This window comes from Hipposideros armiger, unplaced genomic scaffold (genome assembly GCF_001890085.2).
Source record: "Hipposideros armiger isolate ML-2016 unplaced genomic scaffold, ASM189008v1 scaffold_132, whole genome shotgun sequence".
Taxonomy (NCBI): Eukaryota; Metazoa; Chordata; class Mammalia; order Chiroptera; family Hipposideridae; genus Hipposideros; species Hipposideros armiger.
Genome location: NW_017731482.1, coordinates 2694579 through 2717329, shown reverse-complemented (window position 1 = coordinate 2717329; position 22751 = coordinate 2694579). Strand labels below are relative to the sequence as shown.

General features: G+C 44.5%; 1 protein-coding gene across 1 annotated transcript in view; it reads left to right on the top strand.

Annotated features, from left to right (window-relative positions):
- MAP6 (microtubule associated protein 6) overlaps positions 1-22751 on the top strand; it is an 82170-nt gene that overhangs the window by 46308 nt on the left and 13111 nt on the right. The window contains exons 2-3 of the mRNA XM_019649425.1: positions 13841-14054; positions 17020-17216. Of these exons, the coding sequence (XP_019504970.1) occupies positions 13841-14054; positions 17020-17216 (411 nt within the window). The remainder of the gene's footprint in view (positions 1-13840; positions 14055-17019; positions 17217-22751) is intronic.

The window sequence follows — 22751 nt, the reverse complement described above, 5'->3', positions numbered from 1 at the left end:
CGGGGCCCTCTGGCGTCCCAAGCCAGTTCTTAACCATCGCGCCACTCGACTGGCCCTCCAGCTGGATTTTTGAACAGCCTATTGAGTTATAATTTACAGAACATAAAATTCACCCCTTGTAAGTGTACAGTTTGATGAGATTTAGTAAATTTATACAGAGGTGCCACCATCCCTGAAAGATGGTTCTAGAATGCTGCCGTCCCTCGTGCTCAATTAGAATCATTCCTTCTTCCCACTCCAGGCCCAGGCAACCACTGATCTTTCTGTTTCTAGTTTGTCTTTTCTAGAAATTTCATGTGAATGGAATCATGTAATATGTGGTGTTTTCTGTCCAGCTTCTCATGTAGCATGCTATTTTTGAGATTCATCCATATTTGATTAATTCTTATTTACTGCTGAGTGTTAATTCATTGCATGGATTTACCCATTTTGTTTATTCACTCATTAGTGAATGAATATTCGGGTTATTTCCAGCTTTTTGGCTGGCATGAATCATGCTATTAATGACATCCATGTACAAGTTGTTTGTAGGTGTCTGTTTTCATTTCTCTTTGGTACTGAGGAGTAGAGTTGCTGAGTTGTATTGAAAATGTATGGTTAACTTTAAAACATTTTCCCCCAAAGTCGCTGTATCATTTTACGTTCCCATCAGCAATGTCTGAGAGATCCAGTTGCCCCACATTCTTGTCAACATTTGGTGTTGTCAGTGTTCTTTATTTTAGCCATTTTAGTGAGTCTGTGATGGTGTCTTACAGTGGTTTTCATTTGTTTTTCCCTAATGATGAGTGGTGTTGACCATCTTTCATGTGCTTATTTGCCATTTGTATATCTTCTTTAACGTAGTGTCTATTAAATTTTTTTTCCATTTTTAAATTAGGTTGTTTGTCCTCTTGTTATTGAGTTATATGAGATCTTTATATATTCTGGATACAGATCTTTTGTAAGATATATGCTTTGCAAATAAATTTCATGAACTTGAATTTATCATTTTTTTCTTTTATTGTTTTAGGGGTTTGGGTCATATCTAAGAAATCTTTGCCTGCTCCAAAGTCACAAAGATTTTCTTCTATGTTGTCTTTTAAAAGTTGTATGGTTTTAGGGTTTACATTTAGGTCTATAGTCCATTTATAATTACAGTCATGCACTGCATAACAACGGACTGCATATATGATAGTGGTCCCATAAGATTATAATGGAGCTGAAAAAATTCCTAACACCTAGTAACATCGCAGCTGTCAGTAATGTTGAAGCACAATGCATTACTCACATGTTTGTGGTGATGCTGGTGTAAACAAACTTACTATGCTGCCAGTCCTAAAAGTATGGCACATACAATGACAGTAACAGCTATACCTTCTAGGTTAGAGTAAGTACATTCTATGATGATCAGCCAATGACAAAATCACTTAAGGACACATTTCTCAGAACATATCCCTGTTGTTAAGCAGCACATGACTGTACTTTTTGTATATAGTATAAGATAATGGTTTAGATTAATTTTCTTCCCATACAGATATCCAGTTTTCCCAGCACCATTTGTTGACAAAACTATTCTTTCCCCTATTGAATTACCTTAGCATCTTTGTCAAAAATAAATCCACCATATATGTGAACAGTGGTATAATGGTAAAGTTTAACAACTGGCTCTCTGGAAAAAAGGAGGGGCCTAATCTGTAGTGTTGGCCAATTTATTGATATGAATACTCTTACATGGCTGATTTCAAGTTACCAATAGTTTAACAATCAGCTCACCAAATTCCTAAAAATTTAACAATCAGCTCTCTATACAAGTATAAGCCAGCTTCAACACACTACTATATGCAAAGATCTGTTTCTGAGCTTTCCATTTTATTCATATATCTGTGTGTCTATATTCATGCCAGTAACATACTTGATTACTATAGCTTTATAATAAGTTTTGAAATCAGGTAGTGCAAATCCTCAGACTTTGATTCTCTTTCTCCAAACTGTTTTGGCAACTCTAGATCTTTTACATTTCCATATACATTTTAAGATCAGCTTGTCATTTTCTACAAAAAGTCCTGTTGGAATTTTGATAAGGATTGCTTTGAATTTATAGATAAATTTCTAGAATTGCCATTTTAATAATATTGAATTTTCTAATTTATGAACATGGGATATGTCTTTATTTATTTAGATCTTCAGTTCCTCTCGGCAATGTTATGTTATGTAATTTTCAGTGTACAGACATTGCACTTCTTTTGTTAAATTTACTCCTAAGTATTTTATTCTTTCTGATGCTATTATGAATGAATTAAATTTTTTTTATTTCCCCAATGTCTGTTACTAGTCTACAGAAATATAATTAATTTTTGTATATTGAGTGGGTAACCAGGAACTTTGCTAAACTCACTCATTTGTTCTAGTATATTTTGTAGATTCCTGAGGATTTCTAAATTTGAGGTCATGTTATATGCAAATAATGACAATTTTACTTCTTTTCTAAGCTATGTAATTTTAATTTCTTTTTCTTGCTTTATTATACTAGCTATGACTTCCAGTACAATGTTGAATAGAAGTGATGAGAGCAGGCATTATTGCATTGTTCCTGGTTTTAAGGGGAAAGCATTCAGTCTTGCATCATTGAGTACAGTGCTAGTTGTTGGGTTTTTGTAGCTGTCTATTAGGTTGAGGAAGGTCCCTTCTATTTTTAGTTTGCTTAGCTTTTTAATCATGAAAAGGTGTTTGTGTCAAATTTTTTTTCTATGTCTATTAAGATGATTGTGTGGTTTCTGTTCTTTATTCTATGAAAATGATATAGTACATTAATTGACTTTTGAATGTTAAATAAACTCTGCATTCTTGGGATAAAACTCACTTTGTTCATGTGTTTAAATCTTTTTATGTGTTGCTGGATTTGATTTACTAATTTTTTCTTAAGGATTTTGATATCTATATTCATGAGGAATATTGGCATGTAGTTTTCTTATAATGTCTTTGACTGGCTTGGTATCTGGGTAATGAGTTGGGAAGTGTTCTCTCTTCCTCTATTTTTTAAAAGAGATTGTTTGGATTGGTATTTGGTATTTATTTATTTTCTTAATGTTTGATAGAATTAACCAGTGAAGCCATCTGGGGCTGGATTTTCTTTGGGGAAAGATTTTAAATTACTAATTCAGTTTCTTTACTTGACATACATTTATTCAGATTTTCTATTTCTTTTTGAGTCAATTTTTTATAATTTGCATCTTTCTAAGAATTTTTCCATTTCATCCATATTGTCAAATTTATAAACATAAAGTTGTTCTTAGTATTTCCTTATAATTGAGCTACATTTTAAAGAGTAAATTAGCGTGGGTCTCAAGAAACCACAAAAAGATGTTTTCTTCAGCACCAGCTTTCTTTGTTAGAAAGATATTTCTTAAGTACTTCCTATGCACAGAACAAAGAATGAGGAAGCTCAGATTTATTGAGCTTCCTAGATGTATCATGCAATGACCTTGGCACTTCATACAGATCATCTCATAGGAGTATACTCCCAGAATTCTAGGTTTACCTCCAGAAGGAAGCAGCACTTCCCCCCTACCTTTTAGGACACACTCTCAGTATTCCCACTTCCTGTCTTAGGAAACACCTTTCTGCAAGTAATGGACACAGTTCCTTGGGGATGTAACTTAACCGGAAGAGTGCAGCCTTCCTTCCTCAGCCTCAACCGTATAACCCTATAGTCTTGTGGCACAACCACCCCCGCACAGGAAAGGACATTCCTATGACTAATACACCCAGATAATAATGGGGAAATGGGGCATGTGGCAGAGTGAGGAGAGTAATGGTCATTTTCTTAAAACTTCTCATCTAGCTCTTATTTTTTTCTACTTGAGGTATATTGGTATGTGTATTTATTTTAACCATCACGCTCCCCCACTCTTATCCTCCTCCTCTGCCAACTGTAGGTTCCTTACTTTGCATCCTTTTCCTTCCCTACAGTTCCTAGCATCGTGCCTAATAAATTCTGCAACCTAAATTAATTTGTGTAGAATCAAACCGACTCCTAGTTTGAACAGTTTTCATCTGTCCTCATAATTCTATACATATTATGTCCATGAGCTTTCTTTGTGTAAGACACTGTTTCCCGGGTGGACAGGGGCCTGTGAGCCACACGCGGCCTATGACAGCAGTTACCTTCAGAATGAACTATTTACCCAGAATGAGAGGACCGGAGTCCTGACAGCTATCATTGCCAGCTGTTACCCATGTCAGATCTTCCCATGTAAGGGAAAGGAGGGATTCTTTTCCACTCATTCTTTATTCACATTAGATTAGCTTCAAACCTTCCTTTACATACAGACTTTTTTTTTTTTTTGCCCGTATATGTGTTTTTCTTGTTTTGGAAAACCATCATACATGGTTTTATTGGTGTGCATGTGGCTATTGGATATTAATGGATAAGAAGAGCAATCCTAAATGGTTATAATGTCAGCGCTCTTTATAAGATTTCCTTTTCTCCCTTTCACACAAAAGAAGCTGAAAGACGCATTCAAGCATATACACAGGCATAGATCATACAGCTCCTCTCCTGACCCTGTCATTTCTGCCAGGCAGAAGTCATCTTCCACTCCTCTCTAAAACTCCTTTCTAAGCCTGCTGCAACCCTCTGGTTTCTGGGATGTTCTTTCCTTTCTAATCTACAGATCCTACTTCCTTTAAGCAACGCCTCCCGATAGCCTGGCAACCAGCAGCGTTCACTAACTGCCTCCATCAGAGGTCAGGAAGGAGCCCGCTTCCCTTCTTCGAGAACATTTTAATACACCAAGTGCAGACAAGGTTTTTGAACAGAGACTTAATATGTTTCCATGACAACATGAACTACCTATGAAAATCTGTAGGAAGATTTCTAGACCATTAAAATCTTATTGCACAGTTTTCTTCCCTCATAAAGCAGTTGAGGAATGTTGACAATTTTGTCGTCAAGAGGATGGGGAAAGAATTTTATTTCCCAAGGACTTAGATACATAAGAAATAAATCTGGGGCTTGCGGGTAGAGAAATGAAATTTATAAATGATTGTCCTTGGCGGTACTCCATTATTCTAAGTCTCCATTTTTGTCAGGAAGTGATTTATACCAATTAACACATGTGTATATTCTTCACAGCAGTAAAATTGTTCCTTGTATAATTCTATTTCATTGTGTCTTATAAACGCTTGGCTTTTCACCTTAGAAATGAAAGGCAGCCTCTATTCTCTTCTTTTATCATGCTTTCTTTCCAAGGCCAAACCCCCTCACCATTCTCCTGATGTCCACCCCCCCTTCCCTCTTCTGAGACTTAGCTTCATCAATCACCCCACTCTTGCCTGTCTTGTTCTCTTCCTTTGTAATTGCTCTTTCAGCATCTCCCCGTCCATCAATGCAAGAAAATGTGCTTAAGTGGGTTGGGGCCTTAAGAAGCGAACATCTGTTTATGGTGGGTGCTGAGTATGGGAAATTCAATTAATCGGGCATTCATTGAACGCTATTTTGTTCAAGTCTAGAGTAAATTGCATTCAGAAATAAACCTGGCATTGAAAGCTGCGGCCCAAATTTTGCCCATACCGGACACCCTACTGATGACTGCGGTGGTCATAAATAGAACAGTAGCTGGACAGATATTTGATTGTCTGTATAATTGTTTAGATCGCCCCACCCAACTACAAAGTCAGTGGAGTCAGGAGCTGCATCTGCCTGTATATATGCTGCAGTTCTAGCTCTGTGCCTGGAATGTAGGAGATATTCAATGATTTTTCTTGAACAAACAACTCTGTAATGAAAACCAAACACAGTGTTATACAGTTGTCCACTGTGGACTTTGTAATTCTAATACAAATGTCCAGTCCTCTTCGGAGACCTGGTGTCAATCCTTTCCAATAGCGTTCATTGATGTTCAGAGCAAGCGAGGGACTGGCCGGAGGGTTACAGCCAGGATTTAGCGCAGGTTTCTCTCATTCTGGAGGTTGTGTTCTTGCCAGTGAACCGCCGTCTCTGTTCTGACCAGGGCTTTGTGCTTCCTCCCTGCTTGTGAACCTCTGCCTGCACTTCTCCGAGCCCTGAATGTGCTGTGTGTGCTGAGACATCATTTTCTCCTATGAGGGCCTGTCTTTCTTTGTTTTTGCCAATGACCTGTCCCCAAGGCAGGTGCATCTTTACCAGGTTTGCTGCATAGAAGGCTTTGCTACCTTCTACGGAAGGCTGCCAAATCTTCACCGTCGATTTCTTATGGCCAGAGTGTGCCTCGCTCTGTTAACTTGATGCCGCAGCTCTGCTGGGAACTTGAACTTCCTGTGCTCTGCTCACACCAGTGCTGTCTGCCTTGCTGACATGAAGCGTGGGTGTTTTTTGGGGTTTTTTTAAAAGATTTTTATTGGGGAATTGGGGGGACGGGAACAGTGCTGGGGAATTGGGGGAAGGGGGACAGACAAGTTGCTGTCCTTTTTGTTCTTCAGTCTAGTTGTGGAGGACGTTGCTTCACTGGCCCAAGTTGGCACCATCATTGCGCTCTTCCTGGGAGAGGCAGATCAGTCGCCGGCTTCTGGACTGCCGCTCACTGCGGCTGCTGGCCGCTCACGCTGGCTGCTGGCTACACATGGTAGTCCATGGCAACTCACTGTCACAGGGGCTGCAGCCTACGCCGTCGCCAGCGACCCATGGCAGCCCAGCTCCAGGTTGAGCTGTTGTTCAGCATCTTAGCTGCAGAGGGCAGTGTCACTGGCCCTCATATGTGGGATCCGAACCGGGGCCCTCTGGCATCCCAAGCCAGTTCTTAAACATCGCGCCACTCGGCCGGCCCTGAAGCATGGGTGTTTTAAGCTCCTGTTGATTGGAAGAATAATTTCTGATTGGGGCCTCTATTAGAATCTATTGTTGTCTAGCAAATTATTCCAAAACTTAGCAGCTTAAGCCAACAAACATTTGCTGTCTCATGCGGTTTTTGAGGGTCAGAAATCCAGAAATGACTTAGCTGGGTAGTTCTAGCTCAGGGTCTCTTATGAGGTCATCCAAATGCTTGCCTTGTGCTGAGGATCCAGTCTCGGAAGTTACATATCATCACTTCCACCACATTCTGTTTGTTGGAAACGAGTCCAATCACATTTAAAGAAAGAGGAATTAAGCTCCACCTAAAGCAGGAGTGTCAAAGAATTTGTGGACATAATGGGAGAAGTGACATAGATGCCACATACCCTGAGATGCTTGTGCAGCAACTGTATGCCCCTCCCTGGCTGGGGCAGCCCAGGACTTCCTGCTTAGCTGTTCACATGGGTGAGGTGGCAGCTGCATTCTTAATCCCTATGCTAGGCATGGGGAGAACTACACAGATGCAAAAGGACAGTCCTGACCCTTAACGACTGCACAGTCAGGGAGGGAGGGGAGGAGAGAACGATAGGATACACAGGTAGCCTACTACAAGACAGTGCATGTCGAGTGCTACAGAGATGGAAACAGAGAAGGACAAGCTTGATTCAGCAGTGGGACTGGAGAAGGCTCCCTAGAGGGGAGAGCGCTTGAGCCTGGCGTGGAAGGTCATATAGTATTTCAGTAGCTAGAGGTGTGGAGGGAAAGGTGTGCCAGGAACGGGAACAGCATGGGCAAAAGCTCAGTGGTAGGAAAGTACAGTATGTGTTTGGGGAAGGGTAGCATTTGTTCTCATTAGTAAAATCAGTGATGGTCCCTATGGCACAGGATTGTTTTGAAGATTACATAAGATAATGCATTTAAAGAGCTTTGCACAGTGCCTGGCACACAGAAAACGCTCACTAAATGATGATGGGAATGAATGACTGATGAAGACAAAGAAATCGGCTGGAGAGGTGCTTGGGGGGCCAAGTCACAGGGCTCTGCCTGTCATGAGGAATCATAACATGTGGGAACTAGAAGGGACCTTAGTTTAGACTTCATCCTATAGGAAACTGGGATTTATTGAGGTGTTTTAGGAAGGGAACAGTGTGCTCACAGCCAGGTTGGAGAAAGTTTGTTCCTGTAGCATGTGCTGGATGAATCAGAGTGAGGAGAGAGGGCCCAAGATCCTGATGGACTGTCATCCCGATGCCATGGTCCAGGGGCAGGAGGTATTGAGGGCTCAGGTGAGATGGGGCACGGGGACTGGATGGGAGGAAATGAAAGTGAAGTATTTGTTGACTCCTTTGAAAAGTTTACCCAGTCAGCAATATCCCAAAGTCCTGCTTGAGCAGCTGCTCTGAACGTGACCATCAGCTGTCCAAAGGTCTCAAGAGAGTGTCCCAGGAGCATCTTGTCCACCAGATCTCCATAAGAGGGCTCACACTGGGCCTGGCTTTGCCATTGGCAGGGGCAGGCTTGGAGGCTGACCCAGGCTTCTCCCCATAGATTTCCCCAGCATAAATGAGCCATCAGAAGGGCCGTTAAATCCCACACCTGAACATATTGATCGAGCCAACTCCTGTGTGCAATTTACCCACCCACGGAGGGGCCCGTAGTCCAAAACCCTCCTCTGCCCCTGCAGGGAATGTGCAGGAGATAAATCAAGCCTCAAATGATGGGGTCCACCCATGGATCCACTGTGGAAGGGACAGGGAGCCCTTGGCAGTGTAGCTGAAGATTGCCCTGTCCCCATGACTCCCCCACATCATGATACAGGAGAAGTTGTGGCATGTGGAACACCTCTGGTATGCCAGGGGCAGCAGTCTGCAGGTGAGGACTTTCCAAGTGTGCCCAGAGCCTCACAGTGGTGTGCGCCCAGATTGGCTAAGGGGAAGTGCTCTCTGGTGATTGCTGCCAGGAGCCAAAGTTGCCCGAGCTACCATGAGCTTGAAGTCAGTGTTAGGCAAGTGTTAGTTAAGTTTTCTTCTCCTTCCCTGCCCCCTGGTTCTCAGGTTCTCCTTTCTGCCCCTACCCTTTACCATCAGGGCAGCTTCACTCAGCAGCAGCCCCGGCTGCCTCCTGTCAATCTAAGAAGAATGAATTTAATGAAAACTTGGGAGACTCCAAACATTTGTTTCAGCAGGGGAAACCCTTCCCTACAAGGACTTACAGATACAGGACACAGAGGTGTTAGGGGGGTAGTTTTAGCAATGAGAGAAACCCCAACTGTGGGCAGCCTTTGTAAGTATCTGAAGTAGGACCGAATGCTTGATTTTTCTCTAATTCTCCATGTGTTCCTTGAATGTTTTGCTCTGCGCTGTGCAGGGCACCAGGGAAACACAGAGCTCAGTCCCGTCTGAGGAGGGACTCTGTCTAGAGCAGGAGACAAGCTTGTGAGCACATCATCATTTCAGCATGGTTGGCACTGGAACAGAAGCATGTGTGGGACGTTTTCACGCCTCCAAGGAGCAAGTATCTGCCCCACCTGGGGCAGGACAGGACTCAGAAGGAGAGCAATGAGCTGACTGGAAATGAAATCCATTAAATGCTCACTCAATGCCAAGCCCCTACATCCTGTGAAGAATGTAGGAAAGGTATGGAGTGTGGCCTGGGTTTAGGAACGCAGGCAGGAACTCAGGTTTTAGTTCAGCTTTGCCCCTAACCTGCAACCTGACCCAGGATAAGTTAAAAGACACTGCTTTGCAGCCATGCAAATGAGATTGGACTCAAAAGTAGGGCTCTGTCATGAATTTTCTATTAAGTATCTTAGCTCTCAAGAGAGACAAAATGAACTCAGGAAAGCATTAAAGAACAACATGAAACTGCATAGGAGACCACAAAGTTGGACAGTACAATAAAGGGTCCAGGAGCCGAGAGACAGGAAACTTTGGGCTAAGAAATCCAGGAGAGGTTCCTGGAAGAGGAGAACCCTGAGCTGGGCTTGAGGAATAATTAAAATTGGGGTAGTCAGAGAGGAGAAGGATACCACAATGGAGGAATAGTGCTGCCTTGCTCAGAAATGTTCATTGGCTCCCCAGGCCTACCACACATGGCATTACAGGTTCTGTCAGCCTAGCCCAGCTCCTACCAAGCCCAGTCATCTTGACATCCCTACAAGAGCTTCACGCTCCTGCACCCTGAGCAGCCCACCTGCTCTCTGAACCTGCCACACAGACACAGGCTGCTGCCTGAATTCCCTTTACCTACTGCTCTACCTCTTTCAATTCCTCCTTCCCCACTTCCCCCCCTTTAGAATTAAACATCCTTTCCCCCTTCTCTGAACTCTGTCCCATTTGTTTAGGGTCATACATGGACAGATCCTGACCCACTAAACTATAGGCACCTCAACTGTGGCTTACTCCTCCCTGTGGGCCACAGGCCCACCAATGGCTGGTGTTTGGCAAGCGCAGAATGAATCAATGAATCAATGAATGAATGATCAAGCTGAAATCTGGTTTTACAGAAAGGAAAGTTCATAGCTACAGGGGACCGTGAACTTGTGGCAAGAGGCAATGGATAGGACTAACCTGAGAGTGTGGCCCATACTGCTCTGGGAGGAGCATCTCAAAGCTGGAGGAGCTCAGGTGTCATCTAGCCCAGTTCATGTCATATGAGCCCTCCACGTCATTGCAGACAGCAGGCCAGACCCTGCACAAGCACCCTCAGTGAGGGCAGACAGAGCACCTTGCAGCTCTAGCACGCTGCCCAAGTGCAGTGGGAAGGATGTAGGCTGTGGAGCCTGACTGACCTGGGCTCAGATTTCAGCTCGGCTGTTTGCCAGCTCTGTGGCTTTATGCAAGCCACCTAACCTCTTTGAGCCTTGGTTACCCTTTTTTTGTAAAAGGGATATAATATGACCTCCTTTCAAAGTTATTGTAAGGATTATAGAGAATGTACAAAAAAAAGAAAAGAAAAGAAAAGAAAACAACAACCCGCCAGCTTATAAAAGGTGACTAATGACTAGTAGCTAAATCTATGTTTATGACATATGATTAGTTGTTACATATGGCTGGGGAAGTTTTCGTGGAGAGTTCAGAGACAATTCTAAGTAATAGAATTTGGGTTTAAACCTAACAGTCTGTCATAATTAAGTGAACTTATTATAGGACTCATTAACACAGTCTCTTATGAAGACGATGTTCAGGATCAGGGGTTATCAAGCTTTCTCCACAAGGACATAGCCCGTGGAAAATGATTACAGTGAGAGACACTTGCCAGCATGCAGGAACTGCTGCAGAGATCCAGAAAGCTGCAGAGGCTGGCCTGAGAGAGATGACCCAGAAACAGTGCTCAGGGTCTATCTCAGTGTGTGCCTATCTCAGTCCTAATTCTGGGAGCAGACAGGGAGAGGAGCAGAGAATCCAGGTTTCTGCCATCATATATTCGGGAGCCAAGTCGTTACTGGTTTGGTAGCTTGGAAGCCCAGGTCAAGTATTAGGGGCTCATCGAACAGGCAGGGCTTCGGTCCTAAGAGGTGGGAGGAGCCCCAGATGTAACTAGGGCCAGCCCTAGGCCTGTACATAAAGCCAAAAATGGTTTAGAAGTCAGGTCTTAATAACAGGTTGAAACTGTGGAAGGTGGAGAAGGGAGGGAAGAGGAGAGGAGGGAAGAGAAGAGGAGGGAAGGGGAGGGGAGGAGAGGATCAAAAAGTAGCTTTGATGCCAGTGTGGAGGTGTACCATTACCAGAATCGGAAGTCTCAACTCTCAAACCAAACCCCCTTCTCCTCCCAGTTTCCTCATCTCAGTGGGTAGCACCCCCATTCACAGACCAAAATCCTGGGGTGTCCCCAAATTCCTCCCTGACCTTGGCCTTCCACAGTGCAGCCGTTTTCACATCCTGCCCATGTCCCTTTTGAAAGAAAGACCTGTTCTCTGTCCCCACTGCCACTGTCCTGGTTCAAGCCTCTCTGCTTTCCTCCTGGCTCACTACTTAATCACCAGCCTGACCTCCTGCCTCACCTCTCCCCTTCTGTCCACCATCCACACTGCTGCAAAGTTCTCTTCCCCAAAAAGAATCTGGCCACACTGATTCTTGGCAACATCTTGTTACGGTCCAGAGCATCCTGTTATCACGGCTGGCAGGACCGTCACGATCTGCACAGCCCCCTGTGCCCTCCCCACCAGGTCCCCACAGGGGGAGTGCCTCTCGTGAGCCTCTTCGTGCGCTTCTCATTCTGCCTAAAACCCACTCCCCGCTCTTCTGGCCAACTCTCCGTCAGCCTCTCTGACTCCACTGCAGAACCAGTCACCCCACCCACCTCTTGATTCCCAAACTGGTGTAGGGGCTCCTCCTGTGGTTCCCCTCTGTGCTCCCCACTTCTCCCTCCTTTACGGCTATTATCGTACTGTCCTGGAGTAACCTCACATCCCTTTGCCGCCCACAACTTGAGCCCAAGGCCTTTTCTTACTCAGTTTGGGCTCTACAGAGCTCAGCATCCTGCCAGGCAGACCTGAAACACTCAGTAAATAGTCTGTGAATGAATGGGTGAAACTGAACAATGAAGAAATCCAAGAGAGAGGATGATTTGGCAGGGGAGACAAAACAATTTGGTTCCAGGGATGTGGAGTGTGAGTTGTTGGTGGAATATGTAGGTGGAGGTCCCAGCTGCACTGCGAAGGCGAGTCTGACGCCTAGGGGAGCATCTCATAAGCAACTATGACCTCTCTGCTCAGATGTGAGCAATTCCCCTCAGGGGGTCAAATGACCAGCAAGTGGTTCAGCGTAACCAAACCCACTCAATCGATGCAGACAGCCTCAGAGCTAGAAGGACACTATAAGAACATTGTCTAGTGTAATTCTTTTATTTGAGGAAACTAAGGCAGAGAGGGGAGAGGCCTAGTTAGAGGCAGTGCTGGGGCTAGAACCCATGTGTCTCCATCACAGTCTAAGCTTTATCTCCGGTCCCCTGTGGCCTCCTGTTTGCAGCACTCACCTCTGGGCCCTGAAGGAAGGCATTACCAGTGTGAAAGAAGCCACTGGAAGAACCTCACTCCACAGATGTTCGGACACTAACTCTTCCTTTCCCACAGCACAGCTTCTCATGGCCCCAAATGAGAATAGACCCGATAAAGATCTCAGGAGACATAGAGCTTATGCATTGAATCTCATGAAGTCTGCAAACAGGATGGATCCTGTGGCCTCCAACCACAACAACATTTATTTTCACCATGTTTTGAACAATATTGACCATCTACTGTCCAGCCCTATAACAGGTCAGAGTCAGCTGATTAGAAACCATAAGAGAGATTGCTCTGAACAAGGAAACTGACACACTGACTCAGAAAAGGCAGCCATTGGGGTCAGTTAGGGTAAGGACCTAGCCATTCACAGCAAAGCACATGAAGACTCTCCACACATATATATCTCAACACAAATCTTGGTTGTAATGTCCACATCATGTTCAGTACATTTTGCTTATTTAAGATCTGCAAGCATTGTAGACATTTATTAAGGATTTTCATCTAAAGTGATTCAGATTGCAAAGTCCTGACACCATAAGAAGCAAGCCCTCTGCTATCAAAGGGAGAAGTTATCCTTAAGGATTCTGGATAACAAACGGGTCTTCATCGTGACAAAGCAGGAAAGGAAGCTGGCATTTGTCATTTGACCACAATATACCAGGCACATTGTCTATCATGCATTGTCTCATTTAACTTTCACAACTCTTTAACCTCACACACAGCAGGCTCACAATGAGATATGTTAAACTGACTGAATGTCTGACTGGATGGAGTTTTTCAGCCTCATTTTAGACATTGGGACAACGAGGCCCAAAGAGGAGCCTGAGTTTTTTTCCAAGATACTATTGTCAAGGCCAAAACATGCATTCACTTGGCAGGAGGTAAGCCTGCACTTAGCTGTGAAGACAGAGTGAAGTTAATGCTTCAGTCACTCTTCAGCAAGCTCCACAAGCATTGACTTTGAGCTTGCTGAGTCTGCAGCCCTATGTGAGGAGCACTGCTTCCAGGCATACGATGTTTCATTTCACTATGTTTTCTTTAACTCACAGGAATGAATTCAGAGCATGGACGGACATCAAGCCTGTGAAACCAATAAAAGCCAGGCCCCAGTACAAGCCTCCAGAGGATAAGGTGGTTCACGAGACCAGCTACAGCGCCCAATTCAAAGGGGAGGCCAATAAGCCAACACTAGCTGACAACAAGATCCTTGAGCGCAGGAGAATACGCAGCCTCTACAGCGAACCTTTCAAGGAACCCCCAAAGGTAAGACAGATCTTGTGGGGAACCCATCAGCACAGCCTGGAACGGAGGGATTTCCCTGCAGCAGAGCATGGGGCAGGGCTGCTGCTGACTCTGGCCCAGCCTCCAAGGGCTCCTTTAAAATCCCTCCTTTTCTTCGTAGCATACTGAGACAGAGAGGTTTCTTTTTTTTTTTCTTTTTATTACATTTATTGAGGTAACATTGGTTAATAACGTAATATAAATTTCAGGTGTACAGCTTTATAATTCGATATCTGTGTACTCTATTGTGTGCTCACCACCCAAAGTCTAGTTTTCTTCCATCATCATATATTTGACCACCTTTACCCAAATCGCCCTCCAACCACCACCCTTCCCCTTTGGTAACCACTGTTCTGTTTTTGTTTTGTTTTGTTAGTTCATTTGTTACTTTTTGTGTCAGATTCCACATATGAGTGAAATCATGCAGTTTTTTTCCTTTTCTATTTGACTTACTTTCACTTAGTATATACCCTTAAGGTAGATCCATGCTGTCACAAATGACAATATTTCATCCTTTTTATAGTTGAGTAGTATTCCATTGTGTGTGTGTGAATGTATGTGTGTGTGTGCCATATCACATTTTCTTTATCTATTTATCCATCAGTGGACACTTAGATTGTATCTTGGCTGTTGTAAATAATGCTGCAATGAACATGGCAGTGCATATATCTCTATGAATTGGTGTTTTCATATTCTGTGGATAAATACCCAGGAATGGAATTGCTGGGTCAGAAGGTAGTTCTATTTTTTTTAAGGAACCTCCATACTGTTTTCCACTAATTTACATTTCCACCAGTCGTGTAGGTGGATTCCCTTTTCTCTACATGCTCTCCAACACTTGTTATTTCTTGCCTTTTTGATAATAACCATTCTAACAGGTGTGAGGTAATATCTCATTGTGGTTTTGATGACATGATTTTACATATAGAAAACCCTAAAGAGTCCACCAAAAAGCTATTAGAAATGGTAAATGAATACAGTAAAGTTGAAAGATAAAAAAGTCAGCATACAGAAATCTGCTGTGTTTCTATATACTAACAACAAAATATCAGAAAGAGAAATGAAGAAAACAATCCCATTTATAATCACAACAAGAAGAATAAAATACTTAGGAATAAAGAAAACAACAATGGGTCTTCTTAACAGGAACCTTTATTAAATTCAAAGAGAATGTGAAAAAGGAACATTACCTAAAATAAAAGCTTAAAGACTGGCAGATGTCCAGAGAACAAGCTTCTGATTTTGAGAAGTCCAGGAAAAAAAGTGGTAGAAAATCTCACCTGAAGCCTAAAGCTCCTTGTCTTAAATTAACTGCTTTGGCCTCTGAAGTGCTGGCCCAGTATTGGCGGCGTCTTAGCCTGGCTTCCTTCTCACCAGGCGGCCCCTGCCTCACTCTCAGCCCCAGTCACTGGATACTTCCTCACTCCCTGAGAAGTGCCCGCCCCTTCTTATCCTTTCTCTCGATAAACACCATCCACCAGCAGTTTCAGTCTCTCACGACACATCTGTCCTAGCAGCTGCAAGATGTGTCCTGAGTCCTTTGTTACTATAACAAACAGTTTGTGAATGGCTTACATTTCTCAGTAACTTACAGTGATTCCGGGGTTTTCCTCTAATGACGCTACTTTACCTTATTAGCATCCCAGAATGCATTCACGAGAGGGAGAAACATGTTCAAGATTCAGCTGCTGAAACAGGAATCATACATGCCAGAGCTTATTCTCTGAGGTCAGGCCACATGGAATTGTGCACATATCAGCTCTCCCATCTAGAATAGCAGAAAAAGTCTGAGAATCTAAATAGCCTTTTCTCTGCCTTTGCCCTAAAGTCTTGCACTCAGTGGTTTCCTATTTGGCCCAGGACTGGTTGACAGGTAAGAGAACTAATCAGCCCACTGCCTGGACTCCTCCTCCAGTTGTCGCATTGTAAGTTTCATGTTCCACGAAAGCCCTCAGTCTCGGGCAAAGCAGGACAGTTAGTTACCTTGCATACAGGTCAGGGGTGACTGAAAACTCCTGGACCTCAGTGAGTAAATGACCTAGTCTGTGAGGCCCAACATCATCTGTCCACCTCCCACAGATAAGGTGGGACCCAGGACATGGCCTTGGACAAAAAGAAGGAGGTGAGCAGAGCTCGAAGAGGGAGCTTGGGGAGAGTGGAGTGGGCTTGAACAGCTGCTCTGGGGTATATGGTTCAGGGAGCCAGATAGCAAGAGCGGGTGGCTGTGCAGTTCTGACAGCCTCCCTAAGACGAGATTGCTTGGCCCAAAGCATCTCAGTGAGGGCATTTCTTCATATGCGCTCACCGTCCTAGAGACATAAACAGAGGAAAGGCCAGCTTACGCTGTGGTCACAAACCCCCCTGCAATCTCTGTGTCTTGCATCAACACAGGTTTATTTCTTATCATACACGTCCATCATGAGGGCCTCAGCTCTCTTCCTCATCACTTCCTCAGCCTGGGACTCAGGGTGAAGGAGCAGCCTCTCTGTGACAGGGGACAGAGAACCCCTAGAAGCACGGGCTGACTCTGAGCCTGCCTGGAGGTGACCCACATCGCGTCTGCTCATATTCCACTGACTAAAGCAAATCGTATGCCTGCCTGACTTGAACAGGGTGAGGAGGTATTATCTTCCCACAGGGAGGGGAAGTAGATCGTTGCTATTTAGCAACACAGTCCACCGCCTGGGGAGTCCAGGCCGTGAGAGCTGGCAGGCCAGGGTGCCCACGTGGCCAGTGAGAGCATTGCCAAATGACTTACCGGGAGTACAGACAGAAAAGCCAAGTGACCTAACGTCACTGAAAACACTTTATACACTGCGCTCCCTCAGTGCCAAATGTCAACATTACCGTTATCCTTTAATTAATCATGTCTTCTCTCTAAATTCTCTATCCCACTCCCTCCCTTTTTGTGTTTCTGTATTTGCGGTCTGTCTGTCTCTCCGTGCAGGTGGAGAAACCTAGTGTTCAGAGTTCCAAACCAAAAAAGACCTCAGCAAGCCGTAAGCCCCAGAGGAAGGCCAAAGACAAACAGGTGGTGTTGGGCCGGGCCTCCAAGAAAAAGAGCGCGGAGGGCCCCAGTGCCGCCCCACCCGACGACAAGGAGCAAAGCAAAGAGATGAACAATAAACTGGCTGAAGCGAAAGAGTAAATTTCACTGCACTTTCCTTTTATTCTTCTCTCTCTTTTTTTTTTTTTTTTTTTTTTAACCAACCAACAAAAAAAAGGCCACAAAATTGATTAGAGGCTTCTCATCTGCCTTGGTCCTGAGTGTTCCAGGAGTTCTTTGGTTTGGTTTCTTTTAAGGGAGGAATTCTGTTTCGAAGACCGTATGGCATGCCTCCTCTTCAAATCTAGACCAGCAGGGCAGGCGCAGCCTGGGGTCCAAGCCCAGGGCCCCTGGGACCCTAGGAAATGTGGCTCTCCCACTGTGCCTTTCCATGGCATGTGAGACCACGTGATGGCGAGGAAGGCAGGCAGGGCTTCGTGCACAGACTCAATTCCCAGATGGCTGCAGAGGAAATCTCCTGGTAGTGCTTAGAAATGTCCGTGGGGTGTCCTCTTCCTAGTCCCCAAGGTCGGTGTCCATGATCAACTTGGAACTTTAGGTAAATGTGTGCTTTTCCAAATTCAGAGAGTTATCATGTGCTAGAGAAGCTCAGCGTGGGCTTCAGCAGTTGACACTTGTGGACATATTTTAAAAACAAAACACAAGAAAACCTCGGCCTTAATGTCAATAAAATGAGTTGTGTCTGTTAAGTTGAGGTAATTTTTTCATAGACTCTTCGGTTAGAAATATGTGGCTGCATTTAGTTTTTTATCAGTGGGCTTTAAATTGTATACCAAGTGAAAGATATGCCACTGATGATAAAAGTAGGGCAGGGCAAATGGTTAGGTGATTTAGGTCCATTCTAGACATCGTAGGAAGATGACAAAATGAGGGGATTGTTTCCTGTTCTCTCTCAGCAGACTGCCTGCCCAGCGTTGCCAATTTTGCAGGGGAGCTGACTCCAGGTGACTGAGGAAGAAAGTTTAGGGTGTAGGGATAGCGTGTTTAGAATGTGACTTTCCTGCTTCTGAGGAACACAAGGCAGGAAGTAGACGTAGTGGCAAGTGTGGCTGTGTTTACTCTCCCATCCTGAACTGCTGTTGCTCTGCTCCTCAGGGATGACAGAGGACGCTGAGCTTCAGGCTATGGGACATTTCTGTGACTTAGCTAAAGACGAGGAGAGTTCCCTGCTAAGTGATGAGGAAGCATTTTTGGCCTCGTTAATGAATAAAAGCAGCTCTCGATGAATTCTGTGTCGCGTGTCTGTGTGGCCAAAGCCCCCAGTGGTGGAAAGTGCCACCTTAGCTGTGCTAGAGTTGTGTTGTAGGCATTAGAGAGTTGTTGTGAAAAGACCCCAGTGCTCGTGAGGGGACCCAAAATACCTACCAGAAAAAAAATTACATTTGCAAACCTTGTGGCATGTATATTGCTCTGTATGCTTTATTTCCCCCGCATTTAAAATGCTTACTGCTGCCAGCATTGGAGGTTGCTAGACTATTGTTCGACACCAAGCCTCCGCTCAGGCTTACTTTTCTTTTGTACTGAAAGTGGTGCAGAGTAAAGTTCTCGCAGTCCATTACTTCAAAAGCCCCTTGAGGTCCTTCCGGTTTGAAGGAAGCAGAGCTTCCACGTGCTGTCTGGAGTCTAAGCATTTGAGCAGCAAAGTGTCCACTTACACTATTTTGTTTGTCACCTTGGAGCTGATGGAGAAGTCTTTTGTGGATTAACTGAGCATGTGCTATGCAGGCCATATTTCTTACGGGAACAGGACTACTAGAAATGAAGCCCTCGGCCAGGCCCTCTGCCGTCTTCCTTCCTATCTCAGGGTATGGAGCTGTGAGGAAGGAGAAGTATTGAAGAAAGTAGAAAATGTTAGTGAGTTTAGTGTTTATGAATCCCAAATTTTGATGCCTATCTGAAAATGACTAGAGTCGATCTTGGTACTGATGCCAGCTATTTGCTAGCTAATCTTAACATTAACCAGAGAGCTCTGTCAACGTGATCTTAATTTTATCCAGAGAACTTGCCAATGGATGTTCATTCTCCCAAGATCGGCATTAGTCAGACATGTTGATGTTAGCCACAGTTTGGATTTCTCCACAAAATAGTCATATATACATATATATATATTTTTTTGCAGATCAAGTAAATCAAACTTTACAATGCACAGGGGGCCATTCATTCAACATTGACTTATTGAATACCTGTGTGCCAGACATTGCACTAGATATGGCTGGTGGTATAAATAAATCTGCCTCCACAGCAGCACAAACAGAGGATACCTGAGACTTGATCCTGATCTGATTCAAGTTTGTGTTGCCCAAATTGTAGAGTTCTCCACCCACCTGGCAGCCCCAGGGGCTAAGTTCTCTACCTTGCGGCACCTAAGGCTTGAGATGAGCTCTTTGATATCTTTTTCAACCCTTCCATATCCCCATCTTTTTAACACCGGTTTGTAATTCACTTTGACTCTTGAATGTGTCACTTCACTGGCAAGAAACTTCCTTTGATTTCTACTGTTTACAAATAAAGCTCAGCCAGACATACGAATGGAAACTGATTTCAGTTTCACAAGCAGTGTTTTGATTTCGTCTTTCTGAAGGTGGCCAAGCTTCCTATACCTATTCCACCCATTTTTGTACTTTTCCCTGTGGTTTCCTCAACTCTCCTGGCAAGTGAGCGAGGACTGAAGCTTTCTCATGGCCTGATTCGCTTGCTGGCAAAAGGAATCACTAAAGCTAGGCATTGGCTCCTGTAGCTATGAATTCCCGGCTAGCACTCCCATTTTGTCCATTATACCTTCGCCTCTCTGAGGCAGACAGGAAGTGTCTAATTACGATTTTGTGGCCTGGGTTTTGTTGCATACCACAGGTTGTCTATGTAATGTGTAGCGCACACCTCTCTTGGTGCTATTTCATTCCTGCTGTTAGTAAGAAAATGACAAAAATATTCATGTATAGCCAATTGATTGTGACGTGCTTGTGGTCTGTGCCTGCTCAGAAAAAACAAACAAACAAACAAACAAACAGTTTTTCCAATTATAAATAAATGCTAAAGACGAACACCACTTTCTTGATCTTATTTCCTTGGTAAGGCCCAGCTGAATAGGTGAAGGACCAACCTTTGCCTTTTGAGCCACTCTTCCCCAAGAGGAGTTGTGCCCTGAAGGTTTTCTGGGGTTCTCCATAACGCAGCTTGACTCTTTTAGATTGCCTCTCAGATACTAATTGCGAGCAGTCAGAGCTAAGTGTTGGGAAAGGCGAAGATGGACCGGGAGACCCACTGGCCAACAAGGTAGTGTAACGTTTTGAACCCATGTCTCCGGGAATGAGTGACCACCTGTGTCCAGCACCTCCTCGCCATGCTGGGAGGCTGGGCCCTGACTCTCCACCCGCTTCCTGCCTGTAGCAGGACTGTCAGTTCTGGCTTTTTTTCCTCCCAAGGATGGGAGAGATGCCTTCACTTACTCATTTAACCTGGTCATTGTGGAGGTTCCACCCTCCGGGGGCTGGCTCACTGTGTGGGTTACAGGAGCAACAGTCTTGTGTGTGCCTGACACAGGGGTGTGGAAACAGCAATAAGAGAGGCCAAATAAGGTAACAACAGACCAGGTAGCTGGGAGCTCCGGTGAAGGACAGGTTTCTTACTGCCAGAAGGAGGGAATCAGAAGGCTTAATGGGAGAGGGAAACTTGGAGAGTGGGTGGGATGCAATTATGCGGGGGCAGGCTTACAGGAAGGAGGGCAGATCTGGGTAGCAACCTCAGAGCTAGGGCCAATTTTGCCCACTTTGATATCCTTCTGCTGAAGGGAGACAAAAGATTCTCTATGGGATCCCTCTTCCTTTTTCCAGCATACGTTGGTTGAATACCTATTATGTATCAGGCACTGTGCTGGGCACAAGGAAATCCAAAATGATCGAGCCCCGACCTCTGATCACAGAGGGGCAGGATAGAGGAATTTGTTCTAGCTGGTTCCGTGGATCAGGGAGGACCTCAGTGGATGGGCAGGTGATGACCAGGTGGCCAAGGCATGCCAGACAGAGGGAGCCACACAGCAATGGTGTGGCGAGGTCCAACACCAGATGAGCTCAGGTCCTAAGGGAATAGTGCACTCAGGGAGAGTCAGGGCCAAAGCTGGAGGGTGGCAGAGCTGTCGTGGAAAGGCCTGGTGCCATGTGAGGGGGCAGTCGCTCACAGAGATCTCCATTCCATACACCCAGCGTGCACTCAACACCTTTGCATGCTCTCTGCCATCATGCTTCTCACCCGCGCCCACCTACCGGGCAACAACCACAGGTCCTCTCTCGCTTTAGGCTAGGAGCTTTATTGTTTGTCTCCAATTTCTGGGGTTTGGGGAGGAGGCGTGGTAAGACTCAATCAAGGGTCAAACATATGAAAAAACACTCTACGAGTATATTTGTTTTCTGGATGAACAGAAAAATTTTGTATGAGGCAGAAGACACAAAATGCTGTTTAATATATAAAACATACATCAAAGTATATTATTGAGCTCTCTTTTGACCTGTTAAGGATTGTTTTGATCAAAACCAGGGATTTAGAGAGGTGGAAAGACAGGAGACAAAGAAAGAAAGGTAGAAATAGAGGCAGAGAGAGAGAGAAACACGTAGATGAAGACACTGAGAATAAGCTGACGGACACACTCAGAATGAGAGTGGACAAGAATCGGACGATGCGAAGGCAGGAAGTGGGGAGCCTGGCCAGCTGGATCGATGCTGCCCAAAGGGTAGGGCTCGCTCGCAGCTTTACCCCGAGCTTCCCACCGTGAGCCCTGATGCTGCCCAAAGCCCAGGAAGTCAATCTATAATTCATTACTAATATCACCTCCCTAAAACAGCAAACAAACAAAATTAAAACCAGCCCTCTAGTTTTAAAATAGATCGTTATTGCTAAATTAGTTATGTGTATTTTAATTCTTCCTTAGCATCTGTGTGCTCTTGGTGAAATTCTTCCCTCATTTCTTTTCACTCGGGTTTAAAATTTTCTAACCTGCTTCTCATAGATTTGGGGAGTGTCAAATTCCATTTCACAAAGGCTGGGAACCCCTCAGCATGTCACATTGGTTTCAAGATCCTTTTACTGCTAACATGTCTTAAAGCAGTTTACATTTTCAGGACCACAGGTATAAAAAGATCCTTTTAGGATGTAGCCACTATGTGTGGAATATCTACAGTTAAGGCAAGGCCTTACGCCAGTCCCACCTGAGGCCAGTAGGGCTGGGGCAGCCAAGGCCACTGAGACATAAGAGGCAGCGTTTTCAAACCAACGGAACCATCCCTCTCTGAGTCTCCACTCTTGCAGAACCAGGCACATAGTCCAAACCTTCTCCATCCCACTGCCACTTGAGGTATAGATGCTCCTAACACCGAGACCATCCTAGAATACCTGTAATACCAGAATTAACATAATTACATACAGGCATACCTCTTTTTATTATACTTCACTTTATTGAGTTTCACAGATGTTGCGTTTTTTACTAATTGAAAGCAAGACCTTCCACCAGCAAAAAAGATTACGACTTGCTCTATTGTGGTGGTCTGGAACCAAACCCTCAGTATCGTTAAGCTACGCCTGCCTGTATCTTATTCTTTATCATGTGACTACTGGTTAACATT